The sequence below is a fragment of the Caloenas nicobarica genome, chromosome 5 (assembly GCF_036013445.1).
Source record: "Caloenas nicobarica isolate bCalNic1 chromosome 5, bCalNic1.hap1, whole genome shotgun sequence".
NCBI lineage: Eukaryota > Metazoa > Chordata > Aves > Columbiformes > Columbidae > Caloenas > Caloenas nicobarica.
This window is the reverse complement of record NC_088249.1, coordinates 38,872,669-38,896,039: the sequence shown is the minus strand read 5'-3', so window position 1 is coordinate 38,896,039 and position 23,371 is coordinate 38,872,669. Positions and strand designations below refer to the sequence as shown.

The window sequence follows — 23,371 nt, the reverse complement described above, 5'->3', positions numbered from 1 at the left end:
AAATATATTCCAAACGGCATAAAAAGACTTTTTATGTATGTCAGGAGCAAAAAAAAAAAAAAAAAAAAAAAAGAAAAAAACCCTCAATTACTTCGATTTATGAGCAGGTAGAATGATAAATACTGAAAGGAAAATAAGAAAAAAAAAAAGGTGTTTACATGCTGCACACGGAGGGAAGCGGGACGAGACACTGACCACTCCTTACATCTTTTTTTGTCCCCACCATCCTTGACCGAAGAACCAGCCGGAGGCCTCCTTACAGTACCTACTTCCTCCTCAATCACCGGAATGGCTGAAGCACCAGGGCAGCCCGCACGTTTCAAATAACGCGCCGGTTTGTTCGGTTTTAGCCTTTCGGGCATTTCCAGTCCCCCGTGCAGCCTGCACGCTCGGGACCCGGGGCACGGGGGCGGCCTAGAGCCGCTCGGAGCCGCCCGGCCTGGGCGAGGGCGGATCCCGCAGCCCGGCCAGATCCCAGCGCCCAGAGAAGGGAGCGCCCCCCACCCCGCTGCCGCCGGCTTCGGGCCTCCGGGCCAGCCCCGGCCGAGCGGCAGGCGGTAGGCCGCGACGCGGAAGTGCTGCGGCCGGCGCTGCCGCCCGGGGCAGGCGCACGGTGGCGGCGCGGCGCGGGATGCTGAAGCTGGCTGCGGGGCTGCTGACCGCGGCCGCCGTGGCGCTGCTGCTGGATTGGTACGCACCCTCGGGGGCGGCGCCGCCCGTGGGTCAGCGGCTGCGGGCCCCTCAGCCTGCGCCCGGCGCGGAGGCCGCCAACCTGCTGTGGGTTGTGCAGGTGAGTGGCGCCCGGGGAGGGGCCGGGGACGAGCAGCAGGCCGGTGCGAGCGGCGGCGGTTGGCGCCGCGCTGGGGAACGGCCGCCCCCCGCCTCTCGGGGCTCCGGAGCGGCGGAGGCGGCGGTGCGAGCCCACCGAGCGAGGGGCTGCCGCACTCCGTGGGGAGCTGCGGCGCCTGCCTCGGGTAGTTGTCCCCCTCTGCTGTCCCCCTCTGCTGTCCCGGAGGCTCGAGTCAAGTCAACGTTGCAGGTGTTTGGCCAGCTCACTAGGCTACCCCCAAAATGAGGTGTGAGTGGTGGAAACTGGTAACTAAAACTCAGCTAATGATTACACTAGCCTATATAGTGCATCAGTACCCTGTACGCTATTATCTAATATCCCAGTGAGAAATGCAGGCTCTGCCTGTCCTTTGCCCTTCCAAAAGTTACGTGGCTGAGAAAATAGTTACACAGATTTTTATAGAAGGTGCTGGGCCGGTGTAAGAGTGATGTATATTAGGTTAAATGTACAGAGCTTTGTTTCCAGGCTGAACGTAAGATCCAAATGGCATAGTCCTGGAAAGAAACTGTCACATCCGGATGCTTCTGTGGCCTCTTTTCTGACCCTTGGCCCCAGAGCATTCCTGAAGCATTTAGCGTATAACTAACCTCGAGCTGTTCACAGGTTTGCAGGTAATCAATGGCTGAGATGTCACAGGGGTTGCCGTGCAGTTCCTTCTAACAAATAGGCTGCTTTTACTATTTTGCTTTTATGATCAAATTCGAGGACACTTTGGCTAAATGTATTAGCTGCAGGCAGTGCTCTGAGTGCACAGGCTGACATATTATTAGTCTTTGTGTTCTCTCCGATTGCTATGTGTTTTCGAAGTAATTTTTTTCAGTAATTTTTCCTTAGGTGACTTAAGGCTCATCTGTACTGCAGAACAGATTTCAAGATGAGAGATATGCTTGAATTAATGTAGATAAAGCCCCTATCTCGAGTTGCTATCTTGAAGAGAGTCAACTACAGCAGCATATAGCAGCTGCAGAGCTATGCTGATAAGCAGTGTATGCAGCTCCGTACCTCCATTGCCATGTTCTCTCTGGTTGTGTTACTTCAAATGGAGTTCTCCCAAGGATAGGTTAGGGCACACCTAATTTTAGACTTGGCTTTAATTTCAAGTGGTTATGTTCTCTTTCAGACATGCCCTTTAACAGTTGCTCTATCATTGACCTGACTTGGAAATTAATTGAGCACTAAATCCAGCATTGTGTCTGATGATGTTGTGGGAAACAGGCTTCAGGCTCCCTGGTGACTCCATAGGTCTAGCCTAGGTCACTGGATAGATCTCAAGATGATGGGTTCCTCCCCCAGGAATTCCTGCTTTGTTTTTCCTCCCAGTCCACAGGACTGTCTCTTCTTAAACTGAACTAAATTGCAATCTTTGTACTGTAATCTTGTATTAATGGCTCTTTCATCTTTCTTATAGCAGAACTTCCTTTCTTACCCAGTGCCTATAAGGCACTCTAGTTCAATATTCGACAAGCTTACAGATGATTTTTCTCTTTCTGCCAGCTGGATGCATTTTACTGTTGCTATAGGCCTTGTAATGCTCCCTTATTAATGCCTGCCTTTTCTGAGCCACATCTTCTCTGGATAAGGAATGTGGATGGGGATTTCTTCTCACCCCTAAGTCTCTTCCAATACATTTTGACGAAAGTTACTGCCTATGATGCAGTGAGAGAGGCTAAATTTCCTCATTGGTCAGAGGGAGGGGAAAGAGAAAAGAAATGCAGGAAGTGGGCTTTTTACGTACATTTTGGGAAACTAAATAAGAGCATTACAAGTTTTTCCCCTTGTCCACTGACTTCCCTTTTATTGGGACATCTTTTGAAGTTAATTTAAAACAAAAACAAGTAAATAAAAAATAAGGAGAAGCTTGACTCCCAAGATTTTCATATTTCATGGCTTTTAGTGATAACAAGAACTTAGTTGCAGTTCTCAGAAGTCTCAGGACACTATAACTCTTAGAACTTACAAGAAAAGTGTTTTGTAAATCTTAAACTAGTATCGTAGCAGAGGAAAAATGTGGCAAGATCTCTGTAGAAAATCAGACTTATTAAGGTAGTTTTACTGTACTCTTTGATTCATACCAACTTGAATATATCAATAAAAATGAAGTTAAGGATATGACTAAATTAAAAAACTGTATTCAGGCAATGTCAGGCAATGTCCGGAAAAAGCTTTACAATACCCAGTGTATTAAACTGAATGTAAAAACTAATATTTTTCTTTCTCAGTTAGTGATATCATCAGATGGTCATAAGCGTGTGCTCACCATTTTCTGAGCATCAAATACCATTTGTCTAAACTGAGGAGGATAATTTATTAATTGTTTGACTGAAGTGGAATGGAAAGTGGAGTTGAAAGGATTCACCCTAGATTTGTTTTGGACGGACCAGAAAAGCCACAATGTAGAAAAAAAATATAATAATAATCTTACTTTTCTTATTCTCCCCATCCCACCCCATATGACTCTTCTGATGTGAGGGCTTTGACTGTTTTGCTCAGATATGATCAGGATCTTCTACAGTTATGTACAAGTGGTATCATCACGTATTGGGCAGTCTTTGCCTTCATGAAGGCCCATGGAATGGGACCTAAACACACTCATCAGCTCCATTAAAATGCATGAGGAGAATGTTAGAAAACCTTCCACCCAGCTAATGGAAATGTCACACAAGGTACTAAATTAGTTGTCAGTATGCTTCTAGTCATAGGTAACTTTAACCTATTCTTGCTTTTCAGAAGTGCATAGTATTCTCTCCTGCAGCAAGACCACTGTATTGTACCAGAAGCTCACAGAATTTGGAAGTCAACAGGCCGCTTAGAGCCATCAAAACTTACTGTAGATAGCGAAGTATTTCCCCATGTTGTTGTATGCCCTTAGATTTAAGGACATTTTCTTGATATACATGTGATTTTAGGGATTAGAGATGCAATATCATATACTGGCTCTGCTTTTTTCTCCCCTGGTCATCCACTTCTGTTTCTGCCGGTATCCCTTATACTGATATGAATCACTATGACCACTCTTATGTTGCATGTACTTGGCTTTGCAGAACAAGCTGGGCAGCAATAACCCTCTGCTTGGGACAGTGTGTCATTTTTCTCTTTTGCAGGTATCAGATATTCATATCAGTAGATTTCGGGATCCCAAACGAGCTCCTGACTTAGAAAAATTATGTTCTGAAACAATTGATATAATTCAGCCAGCACTTGTTCTAGCAACAGGTGAGCAATTCAAAAGTGTGAGTTTCCTGTTGAATGTGCTGTCAAAGGAAGAGCAAATAAGCAAAATTCTAGCATCTCAAAATAGAACTTTAAAGCCATATGGTATCTTAAGCAATGGACATGGAATTGCAGCTGAAGATAGGCTGCTAGAAGCAGAAGAGAATAACTTATAAACTCAAGAGAATTAGATTTTGTTCAATGTCTTGAGTTTGACGGTGAGTTCTGTGTGTATTATATGTAACAAAAACATAATTTTGCAATATGACTCTTGTTTTCCCAATATTTGTCACTACACCTTAGTCCTTGCTAGCAGCTACCTTCCTTCTTGTCCGCCTGGTTGTGATTCTATGTCATTCTTTGTATTTGAAATTACAGAAGTGAGCAATGTCTCCGAGTAGCCATTAAGAGCCATTTCCTGTCTCAGAGCAATCCCTGCTCATTTGCAATAAAATAATCTGTGAATTAACATAAGATTTCATCGCTCCTTTCCATTTGAACGTATCATACCAAGACAGGTGAAATAAGCCTTGCCATTTCGTTCAAGAGCTTGCTATTGCTATTGAAATTAAGTTTTGGCAAGCAAATGAAAGTCTTTGAGCCATTACTATATGCAAGGCTTTAGAATCTTAATGCTAGACCTCAACTTTTGTTTCTACAGAGAGTTGCTTATCTGCTGCTTGCTTTTTAAGTTAAGAGTTCAGAAATAGTTACCATTAATCTTTTAACTAGCAATGTCAGGAAGCTTTACTATATGAACAGAAGTGGGAATGGTTTGACCTTTAATTGGAGCTTGAGGGGTACAGAAGGTGTGAAGTTAAAGCTTCTGAGACTAGAATCTTCAGGTATAATAAATGCATAACAATTTTCTTTACTTTGGCATGGCGTTGGTAAATGTGCTGCAGTGACGTGCTTGATAGATGTTTGAACAGGCTGTTGCATCTGCATTGGAAGGCACTTAACTTACAGCAACCTCTTGGACCAGACAACAGGAACATCCCGATTGCACACAGGAGGCTGCAGCCACTTACACTAGGAGGCCTGGATTGCGTACTTGCCTAGTCACAGTACTTGTGTGAACTGTGTAGGCCTCTAGTCATATCTCACCTTTGTATGCTTTCAGGTGACCTGACAGATGCTAAAACAAGAGATAAACTGGGATCTGAGCAGGTAGAAGCAGAATGGAAAACTTACCGGTCAATCCTGAAGAGATCAAAGGTCATGGAAAAAACCAAGTGGATAGACATCAAAGGGAATCACGGTAAGAAGGAAATAAAACATCTCTTCCTTTCCTCTGATTACAGAGCTGGTGTAGGCAAGTTAGAATATAGAGGTAAAGTGTTAGTACTTACTAGCATGTTAGTGGTGGCTGTGAGTCAGTAGAAGAGCTTGCCATCCACGCGTCTGCTCTACTGAGGGCACACTTTGTTTACAGGCACTTACTGGAGTTTTAGTACCGTGGAAGTAAGAGACTTCTTTTATTGCTTTTGCCTGGCAAGTGGTAGAAGGTACCTTCAGATGTTAGTTTCCAGGTCATTAGTTTATATACCCCATCATTTAATGGAAGGGCAACCTGTAACCTTACCCTACTGAAGAAATTGTTTCAATTTACATTTCACAGACTTCCCCTCACAGGTAAGTTAAAAAGTATCGCATATTCAGCAATTAAATGAAATTTGTTTTCTTTTTAATAGAAAGAACTCATGGAAATTTGTACACATCATAAGTTGTTGCTATATTCTACGCATTCAAACACAAGTTAAAAACCTTGTAGGCTATATAATCTGGCTATTACAGGAAGGGCAAAACTAGGAAGCCTAGCACTGGAAAAAAAAAAAGTGTATACTTTATCATATACAGTCTGTATATGACATTTTACTCCCATTTCCCTATCAGGCTTCTGTTACCAGCCTTAATGGAGGCTTGGACCCCAGTTGCAGTACAAACCTCCCCAGGTCGCTGTCTGTTTTACACATGCTATTGGCTGATACTATTGCTACTTTATTTTCTTTGGATGAGTTAGGTCTTAGTTATAGAAAATGCACTCAATCCGGAAAACTTCTGAAAAGCCTTACGGCCAAAGTTGAAACACATGGTTAGGTTTTAGCCACTAAATAACAGTTTACATTCCCACAACAATTTTATATTTGAATTGAAACTTAAATGAGAAAACTATTCCCACTTTTGGGTCAACTGCATCAAGTATATAATGTCTTCTCTGCACAGTTAGACAGTCTGCTTGTCAAATATGGATTTTTGAAAAAATAGCTCTTCAGTACCTGCTGAGACGGCTTTATCTCAACATTAGGAAATAAAATACAGAGGTCAACAATCAATTTGATCTGAAGGCTTCTTCATTTCCTTTTTCTCTCCTTTACAGATTCATTCAACATTCCACACCTGGATAGTGCTCAGAATTATTACAGGTACTTTTATTTACCATACAGATGCCATTATATTTAAGGTCAAACTCAATAAACAATATTCTGTTTTCAGCTATCACATATATATGCCTTTTCACTGACTTTCCTGTAGTCTGGGATCATATTTGCTATTCTCCCTCTCTTTTCCAGTGCCAGTTAATAGAGTGGAGTAGATTGTGAAAATACAGAATTCTTTGCACAGACTTCTTATCTCTTATTCCTCTCTGCTTTGTAATTGAGTATATTGTAATTCTGCCTGCGTCTAGGAGGTGGTCTGTCCATTAAGTGTTCAGTTTCCTCAGAACAGTGTGTGACCTATTTCTGTAAAACCAGTGTTCCCAAAGAATGCTTGTCCTCAAAGTAGATGGAAAAAGAAAAGGAAAGCAAGAGAAAACTTCCCTTTTTCATGTTCTTTCTGCATGTCCAAAAGTGCCCGTCATGTCAGATGGACCCGAATTTTATCTGAGCCATTTCTTCGCATCTGAGTCATTTTAGAAAACTCAAAGTAGAGAAAAAAAAGGCAGATGATGATGATGGGTGGACAAATGTTCTTGAGGAATACACTTGAGATTTAAATGTGAAGATAGGTGAGGAAACTTTCCTCTCTTCAGCTGGCTCTTTTGCTTGTACATTGCGATGGTAGCCTCAGTTGTAACTCGTGTTTAACTTCTCAGTTTCTTCTGCCCTTCACATCTGAACACAAAATCTTGTCTCATAATTTTGGTGGTACTTTCAGCTTTGACTCTTTGGAACTCGAGGAGGACTTGGAAATCTAAATTCTATTTTAATTCAGGCTCTTAAGCCATCCACTTTGCAATAAGAACACAGATTAAACATCTGATAGTTCAGTTTGCTTCAGTTCCCTATGGCCCAGCAGGAGCAGATATGTTTTTCCATGAATTCTGTGGGATAGATCCTACAGCAGCTGCATTTGCAGGAGAACATGCAATTCACATGTGGATTTATGATGGAGGGATGAATGTATGGTGCTAACAAGGCTTTTGGATGTGCTAGTGCAGTGCACATCCCTGTACCTTTTGCCACAGATGTGGCTACATGACAGTCTAGTATCAATCTTCCACTCTAGCTTAATGCTGCTATCAGAGGTCTTGGTGACACGCATGGGAAGATGTAGCACTAGTGAATTTGCCAGATCATCCCTGAATTGTTGTTTGGCCTGGACAAGCTTGCTGTTTGGAAAGATGGATGGACCACCTGCTTGTAGTCCACAGTGAAGATGCACTGTTAGCAAAAGGGGTTGGAAAGGATTAGGGCGAACATTTAAAGTAATTTAGCCAACCTAATAATTTCTGAGTGAAATTCTGCATCAGGTGAAAAACTCTTTGCTTATTAATTGACAGTCTCTTGCTAAACAAATGTGTTCTCATAATGGTTTTTGCTTTACTATAGCCTGTCATCATAGCAAAATAAAGAAACTTTAATGAAATCTGTCATACTTTCTAAGGCTGAAGAAAGGCATAAAGAGTCTGCAAAAACTATTAAACATCGCTAAAGGCAGAACTGTCTTTATAGGGACAATTTTGTTAATCTGATGCATTAACAAAGTATGAAGATTAAGAAAATTTTTAGCAGATGTGCTACACTCTACGAAGAAAGGAGATGGCAGAGTGAAATGAAGCCTTTTCTTCTGCCCTCGGAAGTGAAACAGTCAAAAGGACAATGTTTTTGGTTGTGTTTGATTTGTTTTGTGGTTTTTTGTTTTGTTTTTATGGGGGTTTTTGGTTGGTTGGGTTGAGTTTTTTTTGTTTTGGGTAGTTTTTTGTATGAGTGACAGTAAGATGATGTCTGCTTTCCTTTATGTGATTCCTGAACAAGTAATTCATTCATTGATGTACATCTTAGAGCACTGCAGCTTGTGGATATAAAAATAGAGGCTAGGGAAAAACACTTATTCAACATCACATTCTGGTGTTCATTATGTATTAAAATGAAAGAAGGCAGCAGTTGTATTGAAATACAATAATATTTTTACACAAAAACATGGGTTCCTGTTTTATGTCCATAGCATGAGCAGAGGATGATTCAACTGTTACAGATATGCTAACTGGGACTAGAGGCAGAAATTTTAGGATTATGATACTGAGCTTCCTATTTTCTTACTGAAGTTCATGATATTCATAAAGGTAACATTAACTTCAAAAAATAAACATCGTGAAAGGGTCTTTATGGAAGTATTGATTTGTATCTGAAGCTTGTTTTTTATATATCGGCTTTTATTCTCTTCAGGTCAACCTTTCTGGCAATTTTATTGTTGATTCTGATTGGTGGAGCAATAGTGATATGAACTGCTTTCTGGATGGTTGAGTTCAAACTATATTCATCTAAACTCAGGGATGTTTTAGCTTCCACATATCATGCAGGGAGTTTAAAAAAAAAAGCAACGACACACAAAAAACCAAACCAAAACCCCAAAAGAAAACAAAAAACATTCCCCCCAGTTAAACCAAATAAGTTAATCTCAGATTTACTCATGATCATTTTAGTTAAAGGACTGGATATCTCTGATATTTCTAGATAAAAAAGAAAAAAAAACTTTTTGAAAAATTCTTTCAGATGCCAACAATAAAGACATTATTTTCCTTTGCAGATCTCCTTTTATTAAGAGTGGTGTAAGATCCTGCTGTTCTGTCATCTTGCCTATTGGTTTTGCGTTGTTTATGCTGTCAGCCTATCCTTTATGCATTAAAAAGTACCATGTTGCTCAGGGAAAATGTATTTCTGCTAACACTTTTTTATATGTTTGTATGCTAACCTGCTGCTTGCCTTAACATATGACCCATGTTATGGGTTTTCTTTGAAGTACAGACTTTTCAGTGCCATCGATTTCAAGACAAGACTTTACTGCAATAACAGGAATGCGGGAAATCTTGTACTTATACTATGCAGGTCATCTTTGCCATTGCTGCAAGCTTTCCTAACAGCAATATTGCTATTTTATTTTGGCAGGAAATACTCCGCCTGGCGTAAAGATGGCTCTTTCCATTACATCCACACCACCCCTTTTGGGAACTATTCATTCATCTGCGTGGATGCCACACTCAGCCCAGGCCCTAAGAGACCCTTTAATTTCTTTGGAATTTTAAACATGGTATTTAATAAGTTTTGCATTCCATTTTGCTGGCTGTTTGACTTCTGTAGTGGTTTGTTTGTGGGGTTGGTTTGTTTGGTTTTTATAAAGAAGAGTTATCTGAAAGATTTGTGCTCATCTAAAAGAGTCTTTACATTTTTAAGTTATTATGCAGGTGGGACATTTATTTAGAAAAACGAATGTGTCACTTAACATTAGAGTATCTGTGTTTTCTCTCTTAAAATAATCCAGTACAAAAATGTCAAATTAGACATTTTAAGGTCACTGTCGGTAGTTTCTTAGCATTTAGCTAGACTTGAGTGATAATTTCCTTATATACTGTAAAGTTTAAAGAAAAAAAAACCAAAACACAAAAAACCAAAGCCACAAAAACCCAAACTTTCTAATTTCAGTCCTTTTTGTTTTGTTAGCTGCTTTTTTTTCATTGATATTACTGATGAGAGAGTTGCACTTACCAATGGAATAATGTGAAAGATAATGCTATAACGGAATGTGTCATTTATGAATGTTAGGTCTGGTCTTCTGAGACCATAAAAATTACTTGGTATTTTTTTGAAAAAATAACATTAATCCCAATGTTTAAATCACATATCATCTTAGATAACATTTTACTTCCCTTTGATTTTTCTCTGTAGTTTGTTGATATGCTATTGTTCTTGAGATACTCTTCTGAAAGAAGCGTTGGCAAAGAATTACTGTGTTTTGGTAAACTGGTGTCATATTTTGCCTGTGATAACAGCCTCAATGAGAAGTAAAATGTCCTCCCTCTAGTCTTGTCTAAAGGAGGCTTGACATTTAATCAAATGTTTGTAAAGTGCTTGATGGTGCTTAGATGAAAGCTGATGTAGGATTGCCAAGTACTGTTCTCATTGTTTACTGTAAACCAAAGTGTGTGCAGTAGATTTGCAGACAAACTCTCAAGGAGCTAAGAAATGCAGTTGAGTCTAGAGCTCCTGTCCTTGGCTGCAGTAAGTCAAGCATTTGCTTGCTAATTACCCAGCAGCAGGAATCCAGAGAGCATCATTTGCAGATTTTTACACAAAACTGAAGGTAAAGTTAGACACCTGTAACTTTATTAAGAATTAAACCTCTGCCAAGAATTTGAAAAATAAATTAGATTCATATCAGTGATTTGATTGCACAGCTTAGGTAAAAATATTCTTAAAGCCCAAATTCATAAAGGTGAAGGAAATATAATCTCACTTAACAAGCCCTTTACATTAGCCCAGAGTGGTATACTGAATCCATTCTTTTTTAATATAACTTTATTTCTGTTTCGTTTATTCATGCCCTTCAGAGTTTATTTTCAGGCAGGAGGGAAAAAAAATATATTGGTGGTTCTCTGGGTTACCCTAAAGGATGATCCGCAAAATGGTGAAAGAATGGATTTGTGTTCTTTTCTGATTTTAGTTTTCCTGCCTCCTCTGTTAGACTTTGAGATGTTTGAGTCTCTCTGGACAGTAAGTGGTTGATTTCATATTGGAAGTCAAACATGTAAAGGAGAGAAAATTTACCTGCTGTGTATAGTGTTACTTTTGCTTAACTTTAAGAGCAATGGCTGAGTAATATTTTCAAGATTCAGCATCATAGTTCATCCAGTTAAATGACTGAAGCAAAGGGTGCACAGTTTCTGTAGTTTGACATGCCTATTAAAGGCCATCTAGCAACTCAAGAGACAGTAGGGATGATAATTGTAAGACAAAGGTGTTTATAAAATCAACTCAAGTGTGTCCTCTGACTGTATAAATAAGCAGTAGAAAGGATAGAAATCTTGTTTATCAAAATATTTCTTTATATTGCACTTTTCTTGTATTCAGTTGCAAGGAAGGAGTTGAGTGTCTTGTTTCCACTTTGTTTTTCCAACAGTGGATTTTAGGGATACGTCTGGTGGTACGGTTTGTCCATGCACTGGTCCCTAAAGCAACTGAGAGTATTCTCTGAAGAAAAAAAAAAAAGAAAAAAGGATGAATTGCATTCTTCATTAGTTTCTTTGTGGTTTCTGTTTGCTATTCTTTCCAAATAGCCTGAATGTTAAACAGGTTTGTTTGGTTGCTTGTTTGTCTTTCATACACCTGCCTGTTTCAGAATCAAATGAAAGAGCTGTCGGTGATGGCAACAGAAAGTTTGCACAGCAATCATACTATCTGGTTTGGCCATTTTCCCACCTCAGTGATCATCTCCCCAGCCCCAGGAATACGAACGTTAATGAGGTAAGATCTTTTTTACCTGTGTGATTTCAGTCTGAAGTACATTTCTCACCTCTCCTCACATACTTGCCTGTCATTTTTCAGGTTTTCTGCAGTGCTATTTCCTTCCCACCCAAATAATCACAATTCTTATGTTCTTGTCTTAGTTCTGCCACAGCCTATTTGTGTGGACATCTCCATACACTGGGTGGGCTGATGCCAGTTTTGCACAGTCAACACCGTGGTGGTACTCTGGAACTCGAACTGGGAGACTGGATGGATAATAGGAGGTAAGGAAACACTATGTCAGCAAATTATTATATGGAGCCTACATGATTATACTGTGACTCCTTTTCATGCTGTTTGGACAATTTGAAAGAAGCATTAGATCTGCTTGACGGGTTATTACTGTTAATGCTTTTGAAAAATGTGTCTATGTGTAGGTCTGGGATTTTTTTCCCTACGCCAACAATGTGCTAGTAAATTAAGTAATTTTTTTGTTCATTCTTGATATTCAGAAATTAAGAGAAGGACATCTAAACATCCAGTTAGTATGCATTTACACTTCAAAGTAGACAAATTGTATTATAATAAAATTCAGCATCACTACTTCAAAATACCCATACTCTGCACCAGTTGTTAGAATTTTAGAGACAAAAGTAGTCTACTTGAGAAATGTTACCTTAGCAGCATATCAAAAGTGTCCGATGCTATGTGGAATGTGTAGTAGCATACTAGCTTTTATTCTGCAGTAATCCTAAGAAAGATACTTGTATGCATACAGGAAGAGAGTGCACTGGAGCCTTTGTCCATACTAGAGTACCTACCCAGACACTGTAGTAATGTACATGGTATTTGAATTATTTAACATAATGTTAATCTATCTGATTCATCCACAAAATTCAATAATTCTTGGCATTTGGAATTTTGAGTGGTGCTTCAGTGATTTATAATCAATGAACCTGATCAGAGGTAACCAGCTGTACAGTTAATATAGTGGAGTTGGTTAATACAGGATCAACTACAGAGGAGAATAAATGGAAAATAAAACAAACAAGTTATCTCTAGGAACTTGGGAAGCATGGAGATCAGCTGTGCATGCAGTAGTTAGTATCAACAATTTTTTTTCCCTTTCATTATAGGTACCGGATCCTTGCATTTGATCATGACCTCTTTAGCTTCGTAGATCTTAACTTTGAAGAATGGCCTGTAGTTCTCATCACCAATCCCAAATCCTTCCTTTACAGCAGTTCTGCTCATGAACCACTAGTGAAAATTCTTCATTCCACTCATATCAGGTACCCTGTAATCTCTAAATTTCACAATATTTAACTATATTTTAAAAGCTGGCATCTTGGTTGTAATGTACATCTATATTTATATGTACATACAAAAAACCTTTTTCTTTAGATGCATGTGTCCACTGTTCTCAGAAGTCAGTTTTCTCTGGAATATTGTTCCTGAGAGATTGCTTTGTGTCATATCTGTGATAAAATGAGATTATATAGTAGTAATTCATATTTGTTTTATTTATGCAGTTATTTCCCTGAACTTTTTTTCAATTGAACTTTTTTATGTAACCAAAACTGCTATAGATTACCATGTAATCCATGTTATTAATCTCACATGTTCACATTGCTTCTGCTGATGTCAGGATTTCGTCCATGTATTTTTCTAAGTGTTTTCTCTATTCGCTTCAGACTTAGCCTCTTGTGTTTCCATACATCCTGCATCTATAAAACATCTTCAGCCTCTGCCAATTTTCATATTTGTTTTAAATCTCTCCATCTTTCCATTTCTACCTTTTCTATTTTTTTTATTTGTATGTAAAATTTCTGTGCTCTTTCCAACATCTTATATTTGCTGTTAGACCAATATGCATTAAATATATGGGTATATTGCATGCCCAGAATTCCAATCAAAAGAAGTTTGTCATACTTTTCAGTTAGGAAGCAGTGTCCTACTAAGTCTACCTACTTTCCAGTTTCCTATTGAGAACCCTATGTGAACATTCTTATGATTATATTAAATATATGAACAGGCATAATTGTTCACCATAACTATATGAGACTCCCTTATTTGATTGAAACATGCTCTGGAATGCCTTTTGTGTTACCAGAAATGAAAGAAATTCTGTGTGCAATATATTGAGTCTGTATTAGTATTACTATTAAGATTTCTCTGAATACAAGCACTGCCAAGTGATACTGCATCTATTGGTGTCTCACATCTGTAATACCAGTCTTGCGTTCCACTCCATTTCCCATAAATGCAGTTTCAAAGACTGAAAGGTATATTCTGACTAGCAAAAAGTAAAAAAAAGAAAAAAAGAAAAAGTCAACAACAAGAGAAAAAAAAAACCAACCACACCCAACAACAAAGGACTTTAGAGAGAGAGACTGACAATTTTTAATGAAGATATCTACAAGTATTGATTCTGTGTTTGCATGTGTGCAGGAGGATGCATCCCACTTGCATTAGCAAATGTTTTGACAGCAAGAGTTCTAAGATGATTTCTGCCAAGACAGGAGGATTTCTGCCACTTTTTCATCTGTTCCACAAACCAGTTTTCTCTCCTATTCTTTTGTACAATGCCATACAAAACTTCTGGTTTTAACTGTAGGAAAGAGCTACCACCTTACTATTAGCCTATAGATATTTCACCGGTTTAATTTCTAAGTCTTAAGTACAAGGTAGTGTAATCTTTAGGGACTTCTCTTCAGGAAGTAATGACAATCTGCAAGTCCTGTAACAAATCTGTTTATTTTGTTGTTTATTTACTCCTTAGAATTCTGGCCTTCTCTCCTTCTGCCATTATCTCCGTCAAAGTCTATATAGATGGAGCTCACTTGGGGAATGCACATCAGGTGTCTGGCCCTCTCTATGTGCTGAGGTGGAGTCCGCAAAACTACAGTGAAGGGTTCCATCACATAGATGTGACTGTCCAGGTAAAGTACCTGTTGGCATTCTTTGTACTGAATTTTTATGTTGTCACATCTGCTCCATCACCCTTCTGTATCTACATAACTAAGGACAAAATACATGATGACAGACGAACAGACTTCCTTTCATATTTGTCTGATTACAAAACCCAAAGGATTTATTAAATGAAAAAAATGCTGACTGCTGAGCACTAAAACATTCATAAGCATCTGGACAAAAGAAAGGATTATTATTTTTCATGAGAAACATAATAGGACATGACAGAAGAGCAAGTAATTGGTCAAAAATAAATTATTTTGAGTAACAGGCAACAACTTTTAAGGTTGTCCTGTAACAAAAATAATTGTGCTTAAAGAAATAGGAAGTAGCATCATGTTAGTTCAGAAGGCAAAGGAGCTAGAGCTGGAAGATTGGAATGCTGTCTTTGATTATAATTGAAGCTCCTTTCATGATCTCTTACAGGCTGACAGTGAATACAGTTTCTGTTTCCCAGAATGTCAGACCTAACTGATCTTAGATTACTGGGTGAAAAAAATGTTTTTCAGTTAATGCTTCTGTTCTTAGTACTATGTTTCATTTTTGTACTTTCAAGTGACCTTCAAAGAACTCGATCAGACTGTTCTAACATTCTGCACATTTGCACAATAGTAACGGGAAAGCTAGCTTTGTCCTGCTTGCTGGAACCCAGCTAGGCATTATTTCTCACGGGACAAGAATGATACTGCTTTTTTTTTTAATGGCCTTTCTGTGCGGCCAGTGTTCTACCCCCTCGCTTGTTACTGATTTCTGTGATTCTTTACTTGGGAGAGCTGTGTTTCATAAGTGGTTTGGTTTTTGGTTTTGGTTTTTTGTGATGATGATGAAAGCATATGCACAAAACTGAGTAACATTTGAAGAGGGTTATACAGGGCTGCATAGCAGTAGTTTGTTTGCAAATACATGCTTGTTATCGGATAACAGAATGGGGTTTTTAAAAAATTAATTTCCTTTCCCCTCCAGTCATAAATCACTATTACATCTAGTAACTGAATAGTTTTGGATAAGTGAGGAGGATGAAGAATTAATTTGAGTTAGGTACCTGGAGAAAATATGAATACTACAATTGCTGTATATAGTTTCTAGGATTGTCCAAATACTGTCTTGTCTGCTGTATATAGTTTCTAGGATTGTCCAAATACTGTCTTGTCTGTAATCACATTAAACATACTGAATCCTTTACTATAAATAAACCATTTATTATGTACTGGAAGATAAGGTGCCAGTGTTACACATGCAGAAATATCAAATGAACACATGTAGCAGTGTTACTGTTTATCAATATCAATTTCTATCAAATATGCCAGAAAAGACGCACAACAAAGCTTCAAACTATTTTAAGATGATCTATTATCTAGAATTGAGCTTTCAGAAAACAAGTGGTGATGGTGGCAAATAAATAGTCACTGTCTTCCACAAGGTGCTGAATCTCTGCCAGGATCTGCTTCATATGCAGCACTTTCAGATTATGAACTTGCAATCACCAGTTTACCTGAAACTATGAAATTGTCAGTAAGTAATCTTTTGTAGGTAAAAGTATTTAATGCAGCATTATGCTAGACATGCATGCATCAATTGGATCTTTCCAGAAAAGCTGCAATGATAATTAGCAACTTTAATTAGATATTTTGTGCACTACTGGTATCTAATTGCTCTCTTCTTTTATATCAATCTAGGATGCTGCGGGAAGAATTAGCACCCGGGGTCATAAATTTGCTATGGAAGAAAACCTCTCTCTTAGATTTGGCTTTTTGCAATCTGTTATTCTTCTTACTGACCACTATGTTCTAGTAAGTACTTTCAGCAAAACAGCTGTCATTCCGTGTTGGTTTCCCTGGAGACTGCAGGAGGCATTTTCCTAGTTCCTCATAGGCTTGAATGCATTTTGCTTTTTCCAGATATGACTCCATTGGAATTTCACAAAGAGTTCGAGTTTCCTTTCTCAAATTGCACGCTTCAAACGTGAGTGTGCGGCAGTGGTTCATGCAAACAGTTGACTTCATGAGTTTAGTCACAACTGTCCATTTTTGGGCACAGGTATACACACATATTGTGCAAGCAAGAAATGGAAAAGAAGCTACTGGAGGTAGCAGAAAGAAAACTTCACTGTGATCTGTTGCAATATGTGTCCTGGCAGGAATGCTGGAAAAAGTCTCACAGCAGCTGCTGGCATTATAGCTTGCTCTAGTGAAAAAGAAGGCAAAATTCCCAGTTCCAGGTCATATCCAGAAGCGTTACAGCTCAGTACATGCAAAGAAGGCATGTCATAATAGTTTAGGTGCACTTATAGAACAACATAGGACAGTCCACGTGACTGTAGATAGTAGATAGTATCATGATTGGCTCAAAATTATTATGTTAGTCTTGTTAATCAGTAACCGATATTCTCCACAATGTCTTGAACTGCAGTTCTATTCAGTACAGCTCTCAGAAAATGTTTTCCATAGGAAGTGTGTTTACACTGTTTCAATAGATGTGTTTTATACACCTTGTTTTGGAAAGATTCAGGTCTATCACTTTCAGCCATCCAGCTGAATTCAAGTCAGTAAGATACAAGTCAAATAACTTAGAAACTCTTAAGTTTATTTTGACTCTTCAGTTCAATTACACCGTCAAGCTTTGAATATGTGTTTTAGTTAGAAATCTTCGTATCATCCTATCGATGTCCATAAGGCATCCTCAAAGGCAGCTACTGCTCCAGGGCTGGCTTAGAATTAAAACTCTGTTTTCAGGCTCGTGTGCTCTTTGGACTGATTGTGCTGATTCAGGTCGCCTTGCTTGTTATTTTCAGATACCTCCAAAAGCCAGCGCTCAAAGGTATGAGCCAATGTTTGTCTGTGGGTTTGGTTTGGTTTGGGTTTTTGTTGGTTTGGTTTATTTGTTGGTTTTTTTTTTTTTTTTTACTATTTATCTGTATGCTAACAGTATCTAAGTAATTGTGCTGTTCATCACCATATGCATTTTGCATCTAGTACTGTGGGGTTTGATTGGCTTCTCAGAAGCTGCTGGTTTACTTTTAAGGGGACCCAGAAAACCTCCAATATATCAAGTAAAGTAAATTAAAAACTAAAAACTTGATCAGGTGTCTTTGTTTAAACAAAAATCCAATTAATTGAAGTCTAAAGGTTTCATTTTAATTTTCTCACTGAAGAGTCCAATGCATAGTTCTGTATGTGTGCTTGTTTCACTACAGCTGGCACAGAATTCTTTGTCACTTGAGTGGAGAAACAGATTTCCGTCTACAAAAATAATTTTTGTTAATCTTTGCAAAGAACATGAACAGGCTTAGGTCATTCTCAAAATAATATTAAGATCAGTTTTGTCATAACTTGATATTTTGTTTGTGATGAATCTGGTAAATTAAAACTAATACTGTTAAGCTCTTGGTGTTTATTCTTTAAACAATTGTTTGAACCACACCTTACTAATGAGATTTTTCTGGAAGCCGCCTCCCTTCCTATTCATGTCAGTGTATGTCCCTTCCTTTATAGTCATAATCACGTAGCATGCTACAGCAACTGCTTACATAGAAGAAGAGATTTTCAGTGGCCTGTTTTGGAACTCAGCAACTAAAAATGAAAAGAGCTAGCACTCTGTGATCAGCAAGGTCCCTGTAGACTATGACAAATGTTTTACAAATTAGTGAACAAATTTGTTAGAGCTGTTGATTTCCAAAGGTCAAATTTGTCCTCTGGGGATTTAATGTTTTGTGAGAACGGCAGCCACATAATAGGTGAAACTCTAAAAACCAACTTTTATAGGAAGGCTCTCTCGATCTCAATCTATGAATTGTCTGCTTCAGTTAGAAAATTAATATTGCTCTTTTTTGCCAACATCACACGCTTGTCAGAATGCTGCCACTTTAACACCTAGCCTTCATTTTATCTGAGTTGCTATCAGATCTCACCAAGTAGATTTAATCAAAGAAAATCCAGTTAATCTAGTCCATGCTGACCTGCCTTTTTGGGGTTGCACAATTACTGTTTTGAATCTCTTACTTTTCACTTAGTATGAACTTTCTCCATGTTTTTCATTCTAGCTAACTTAATTTTCTGGGTATAGAATGGTCATTCAGTTCTATTTACTTACAGTAAGTATACTTGTTTAGAAGGGCAGCTTCTTCTGCTGTTTTTAACATAGACTGTTATATTTATTGGTGCCTTACTTTCAGTTATCACAGTAATAGCAGAAATGAATTCCCTTGTGTTTGTTCTGTAGACACACCAAATATTATTTTTATATTTCTTGTTTAATAGAATGAGTAAATAATGTACAGATTTGTTTCAGAAAGACCAGTATATTATATATATACATATATATGTGTGTGTTGCAACCTGAATCAAGTGTATTTTTCTTATATTTTGTCTCTGTTTAGAAAAGCCAGGATTACTTACTCTGACCTCGTATTCCCTTCATGTCTTCAGTAAAACAAACACCTTTTATTACTCCATTCTGGTTCTGAATTTATACACTGTTCTGGGTAAGTAACCTAGAGTACTAGAGAACATAAATTAGTGTTTTTAAATGACACATCAGATCCTGATAAAAAATGAGACTTCTAACATCTTGGAGAATCTACTTAAGTTACAAAATCTATGTGGAACTTGAAAAGTTAATGTTCAAAGAGACTGAAGATTTGTTTGTAAGAGCCCAACTTAGAAGCTTTAGAATTAATTAAACACTTAAATTATTAAATTAGTCTGAAAGCAAGGTGAGTATTTTAAAATTTAATTTGGTTTTCACGTATTCTTTGAATAAGATCTCGTTGTACCTTGGTGTAAAATGAGTATATTGAAGGTACATTGCACATGACATGTCACTAAGACATTTCGGCTCTGATGCTATGAATTTTAGCTTATTTCTCCACTGATGCGATGTTGCTGAAATAGTTGCTTCCTTGGCAGTCAGTGTAGTATGCACAACATAGTGCAGCCTGCCCGTTTTCATTTCTAAGCTGAGCTGTGCTGGAATTGTTTATGACCATGTCTTTCATTTTTCTTACTGTAATTCTGGGAAAAGGACAGCATTTGAAAGGATCTATCTTTTTGCTTCTCTGATGTGGAAAACATTATGTGTGGTTTTGAAAATTGTCACAGAGATGAGACCATCTTTTCATTGCATGCCACAGCTCATTGGTCTACCATGGTATCTTCACATCAGGAACATTCGTCAGATTGCTGTTTGTTGAAGATGAAAACATTAGGCTTATTACTATAGACCAGCAACAGAGAAGTTATTTTCCCGTTAAGCACTTTGTGCTTGGCAGTACAAAGAGCAATGTGCAAAAGGGCCATGTCTAGATTGTATTGTCTGATGGTGCTGTATGTTTGGTTTCCTCTCTTTCAGGACCGTGGTTTGTAGGTGAACTGATAGATGGCCACGTGGGGGCCTGTTTTTCCTTTGGGGTGTTCGTCGGTGGTTCCTTCTTACAGGGCAGTCTGACATTTGCGGTTGGCATTTTACAGGTACATACTTACAAAAATTAAGGCTGACAAACTGCTTTCTTCTGGGACCTTTTTCCTGATTTTTTTGGTAATAATTTTATAAAGAAAGGATTCTTAGAAGGATAGAGAAGATTAGTGGCCATGCCTGACTACAACAGCTCTTTCTTACCTTTCTACAAATTTAAAGGACCAAAAGGAAGGTTGTGCATTATTTTCTCAAACTTCTCTTTTCCTCTGTTTGATGTTGCTTTGGACTCCCTGGATGTCTAGATTAGAAGCCATCTCTACAGATTTACCACTCTAATTTTTTTCTAAATAACCTTTCAGATCAGTAGGTGTCACTCCCCAAGTGCAGTTCTCCCAGTAGTCTGACGTGGCTGCCCTCTGGTTTTCCCAGCTGCCCTTAGTCTGAAAGAGAAGGAGTGGTTCCTTGGCATGTAAACCAGACCCAAGCTAGTGTTGCCTCCTTTATGGTCCCTCTGTTATACCAGTGCTAACGCTTGTCTGACACTGCACTGGGCTGGGTCAGAGAGCTAAACAGCCATAAGGACCTTCCTTTCTTCCTGTGCTAGTATTTTGCCAAGTGAGACTCCCTGAGCCAGCTCCAAGAAAGGTCAGATGCATGTCAGTGCCTCTCACTGCAAAGGAGTGGGTAGGAATGCTCGACCTGGGGCTGCGGCACAGGCAGCCTCAGCTCTGTCAGCTGCAGTCTTGGAGTTACATCCTGAGGTTCCAGCTCTGGGAATTGTACTCAGTACTTAGAACAGGACGGTTTTATGTGCTCTGTGCCCTCAGGCATGTTACCCAGAACACCTGCCTTGCTCATCATCTTGTTTTTCTCTGCTCTTGTTTTCAGATGTTGTTTTTCAACCTGCCCTTAATGGCCTATCTATGCTGGTGCCTCTTGCAGCGATGCCAGGGTCACAGCTTCCGTTCTCACATCCGTCACGTCCGACGCCTCACAGCTGTGCTTGTTCACCTGGCAATGACCCTCCTCCTGGCCTGGCAGGTCTATTCCTGCTATTTCCTGCAGCGAACCTATGGGACCTTGGCTTTCTTCCTCTCCCCAATGAGAACGTGGCTGGTGGTGCTGGCCTCCGCTCTGATTTATAAAACCTGGACACTGAAATCATCTGCGCTCAGAACTTACAGAGTAGAAATGAAAAACTCTCAGAGCTTCTGAAGTACAATATAAGTATTCAAAGTTCTTTGACTTACAAACTGTGAAGGCACAATCCATAGTTTTGGGATGCTGGAATTCCATACAGCCCAACCATTAGCTGGTAAGATCTGAAGCTGCACGCGCATTGCTACAGAGCTGTATTAAATCATAAATGTATTACTATATGTATTATATACTTCTATTGCATTATACTTATGCAGTATACTGTATAATACATGTTATATAACACAGTTATACATTAATACAGTATACAGTAAATGGTATAATAATTTCTATAATGGGGGTTTTGTAATACAGAAGATAGGTATGTCTGTATGGATCACAAATGGAAATGTTTGCTCATTACTACCATGAATGGAAAAATACTTCTAATTCATTAGATTATTGATTTTTATAATGCTGGGGAAAATGAGCATAGATCTTGATAATGAGCTCTGAGATTTGTGCTTAACTTTGTTTTTTATTTCAAGATTTACAGCTATTGTAACAAGACTAACTACAAGACTCTGCCAGTTGTCTTTATGAAGTGATGGTTATTGCAAAGGTGCTGTGGTGGCCTTCACAGTAAGAGTCCTACGCTTATAGACTTTGTCAGTGCACAGTGCTATATATGAGCAGTTTATAGGCTGTTAGGTGTGTATATGTGTATTTGTGTTTATGTTTACCTGAGCCATGACCTATTGATCTTGTCAAATGGCTAATTAACATGCTCTCTCTCTGGGAGGAAGTAGTTTTGTTTTCCACTGCTGAGGCTGCCAGTTTTCCCACACTTGACCAGTGAAAGGCCAGTGAATGATGAGTGTTGCTGGGATTCCCAGCTGTAGTCAGAGTTCAGCTTTAAAGCAAAGAATGGCGACAATGTCCTCAGGATGGGAGAGCCCAAAGGAATCCTGTAAGCAAGGGGGTCAGGGCTGCATTTCTGGGTCTCAGTCAAACGCACCAGAGTGACCTAGGAAAATTTATTTAGTTTCACTTTTTCTAAGTTTAAAAACGATATAACAGTTACACTTATGAAGCATGTAATGATCCAGAGCCAAGAGAGCTGAGGTGCCTTTATCTATAAAGTAAGGAGAACACTGGCCTGCTTCGCAAGACTGCTGTGAGTGGAACATTTAAAATACTTTAGGTAATTTTACAGTAACTTATTTATGGCTCCTCAAGAAAAAGGAGGGGTAACTTATTTATGGCACCTTAGACAAAGACCAGCAGTGACTGCAGTAGAACACACAGGAAAATAAATCAAATTGGAAGAAAATATTTATTACAATTAAGACTTTTTGTTATTTCTAAAAGATGACAGTTTTCCCATTCCTTAATTCCTGTTCTTCAATGATTTACAATAAGAAAAAGAGAGTAACTGCTCTCATTTGTATAAGTTAAATACACTGTTAAGAAAATACAGAATGTCTTTTCTTGCTACATAAGTTTGTTTTGCAAAGCTGTTAGAAAATCAAAGAGGCAGGGCACAAAATTTACTTGTGAGAAATACGACTGAAAAAAAAACCCCTGACTTTTCACAAATTACTTATATGTGATCAGGGAGCATAAGAAGTGGCAATAAAATACTCCATGTCTATACCCTGTGACAAGACCCTGTTCTGAAATGAGACTTTTTTGGTTGTGGTGGTAGCGGTTGATTGCAATGTAATAAAATCTCGATGTAATCACATGTCAATGGACTTAAAATCTGTCAAATATTTACTTCTTGGCTCCATGGGTTGTGTTGGGTAGATGGATGGAATTTGTTAAGAATCTCTCAGTGCTATTAGTGTGGTGAGCAAAGATGTTTTATTTGTAGATGTGCTATCCCTGGCACCAGAGACCCAAATAAGAATCACACGCTCTGAAACATGGTTGATGCGTGAATTATATACATGTGTGGGAAATGATGTAATAAAATTTGAGAGAAAGGGACTATCCTCCTGCCCTGGTATCCCAGTGAAGAGCACACTGTAGAAACTCAGAAACTTCCACCCTGCATTGGAAG

At 38.7% G+C, this 23,371-nt stretch overlaps 1 protein-coding gene across 2 annotated transcripts; it reads left to right on the top strand.

The window, feature by feature from the left end:
- The first annotated feature begins 500 nt into the window (after positions 1 to 500).
- Positions 501 to 23,070, top strand: TMEM62 (transmembrane protein 62). 2 transcript variants are annotated; one of them, XR_010606266.1, is made up of 15 exons: positions 561 to 790; positions 3,952 to 4,063; positions 5,184 to 5,321; positions 6,441 to 6,486; positions 9,451 to 9,592; positions 11,678 to 11,802; positions 11,946 to 12,068; positions 12,921 to 13,076; positions 14,567 to 14,726; positions 16,434 to 16,547; positions 17,490 to 17,574; positions 19,133 to 19,237; positions 20,104 to 20,222; positions 21,058 to 21,484; positions 21,855 to 23,070. XR_010606266.1 is itself a non-coding variant. In XM_065635501.1 (14 exons), exons 1-14 carry the CDS (start codon positions 632 to 634, stop codon positions 21,382 to 21,384), a joined length of 1,911 nt encoding a protein of 636 aa, XP_065491573.1. In that variant the 5' UTR covers positions 501 to 631; the 3' UTR covers positions 21,385 to 23,070. The 2 variants fall into 2 exon arrangements, 1 of the variants encoding a protein (XP_065491573.1); XM_065635501.1 differs by having other exon boundaries at positions 501 to 790; positions 21,058 to 23,070.
- Positions 23,071 to 23,371: the final 301 nt, after the last annotated feature.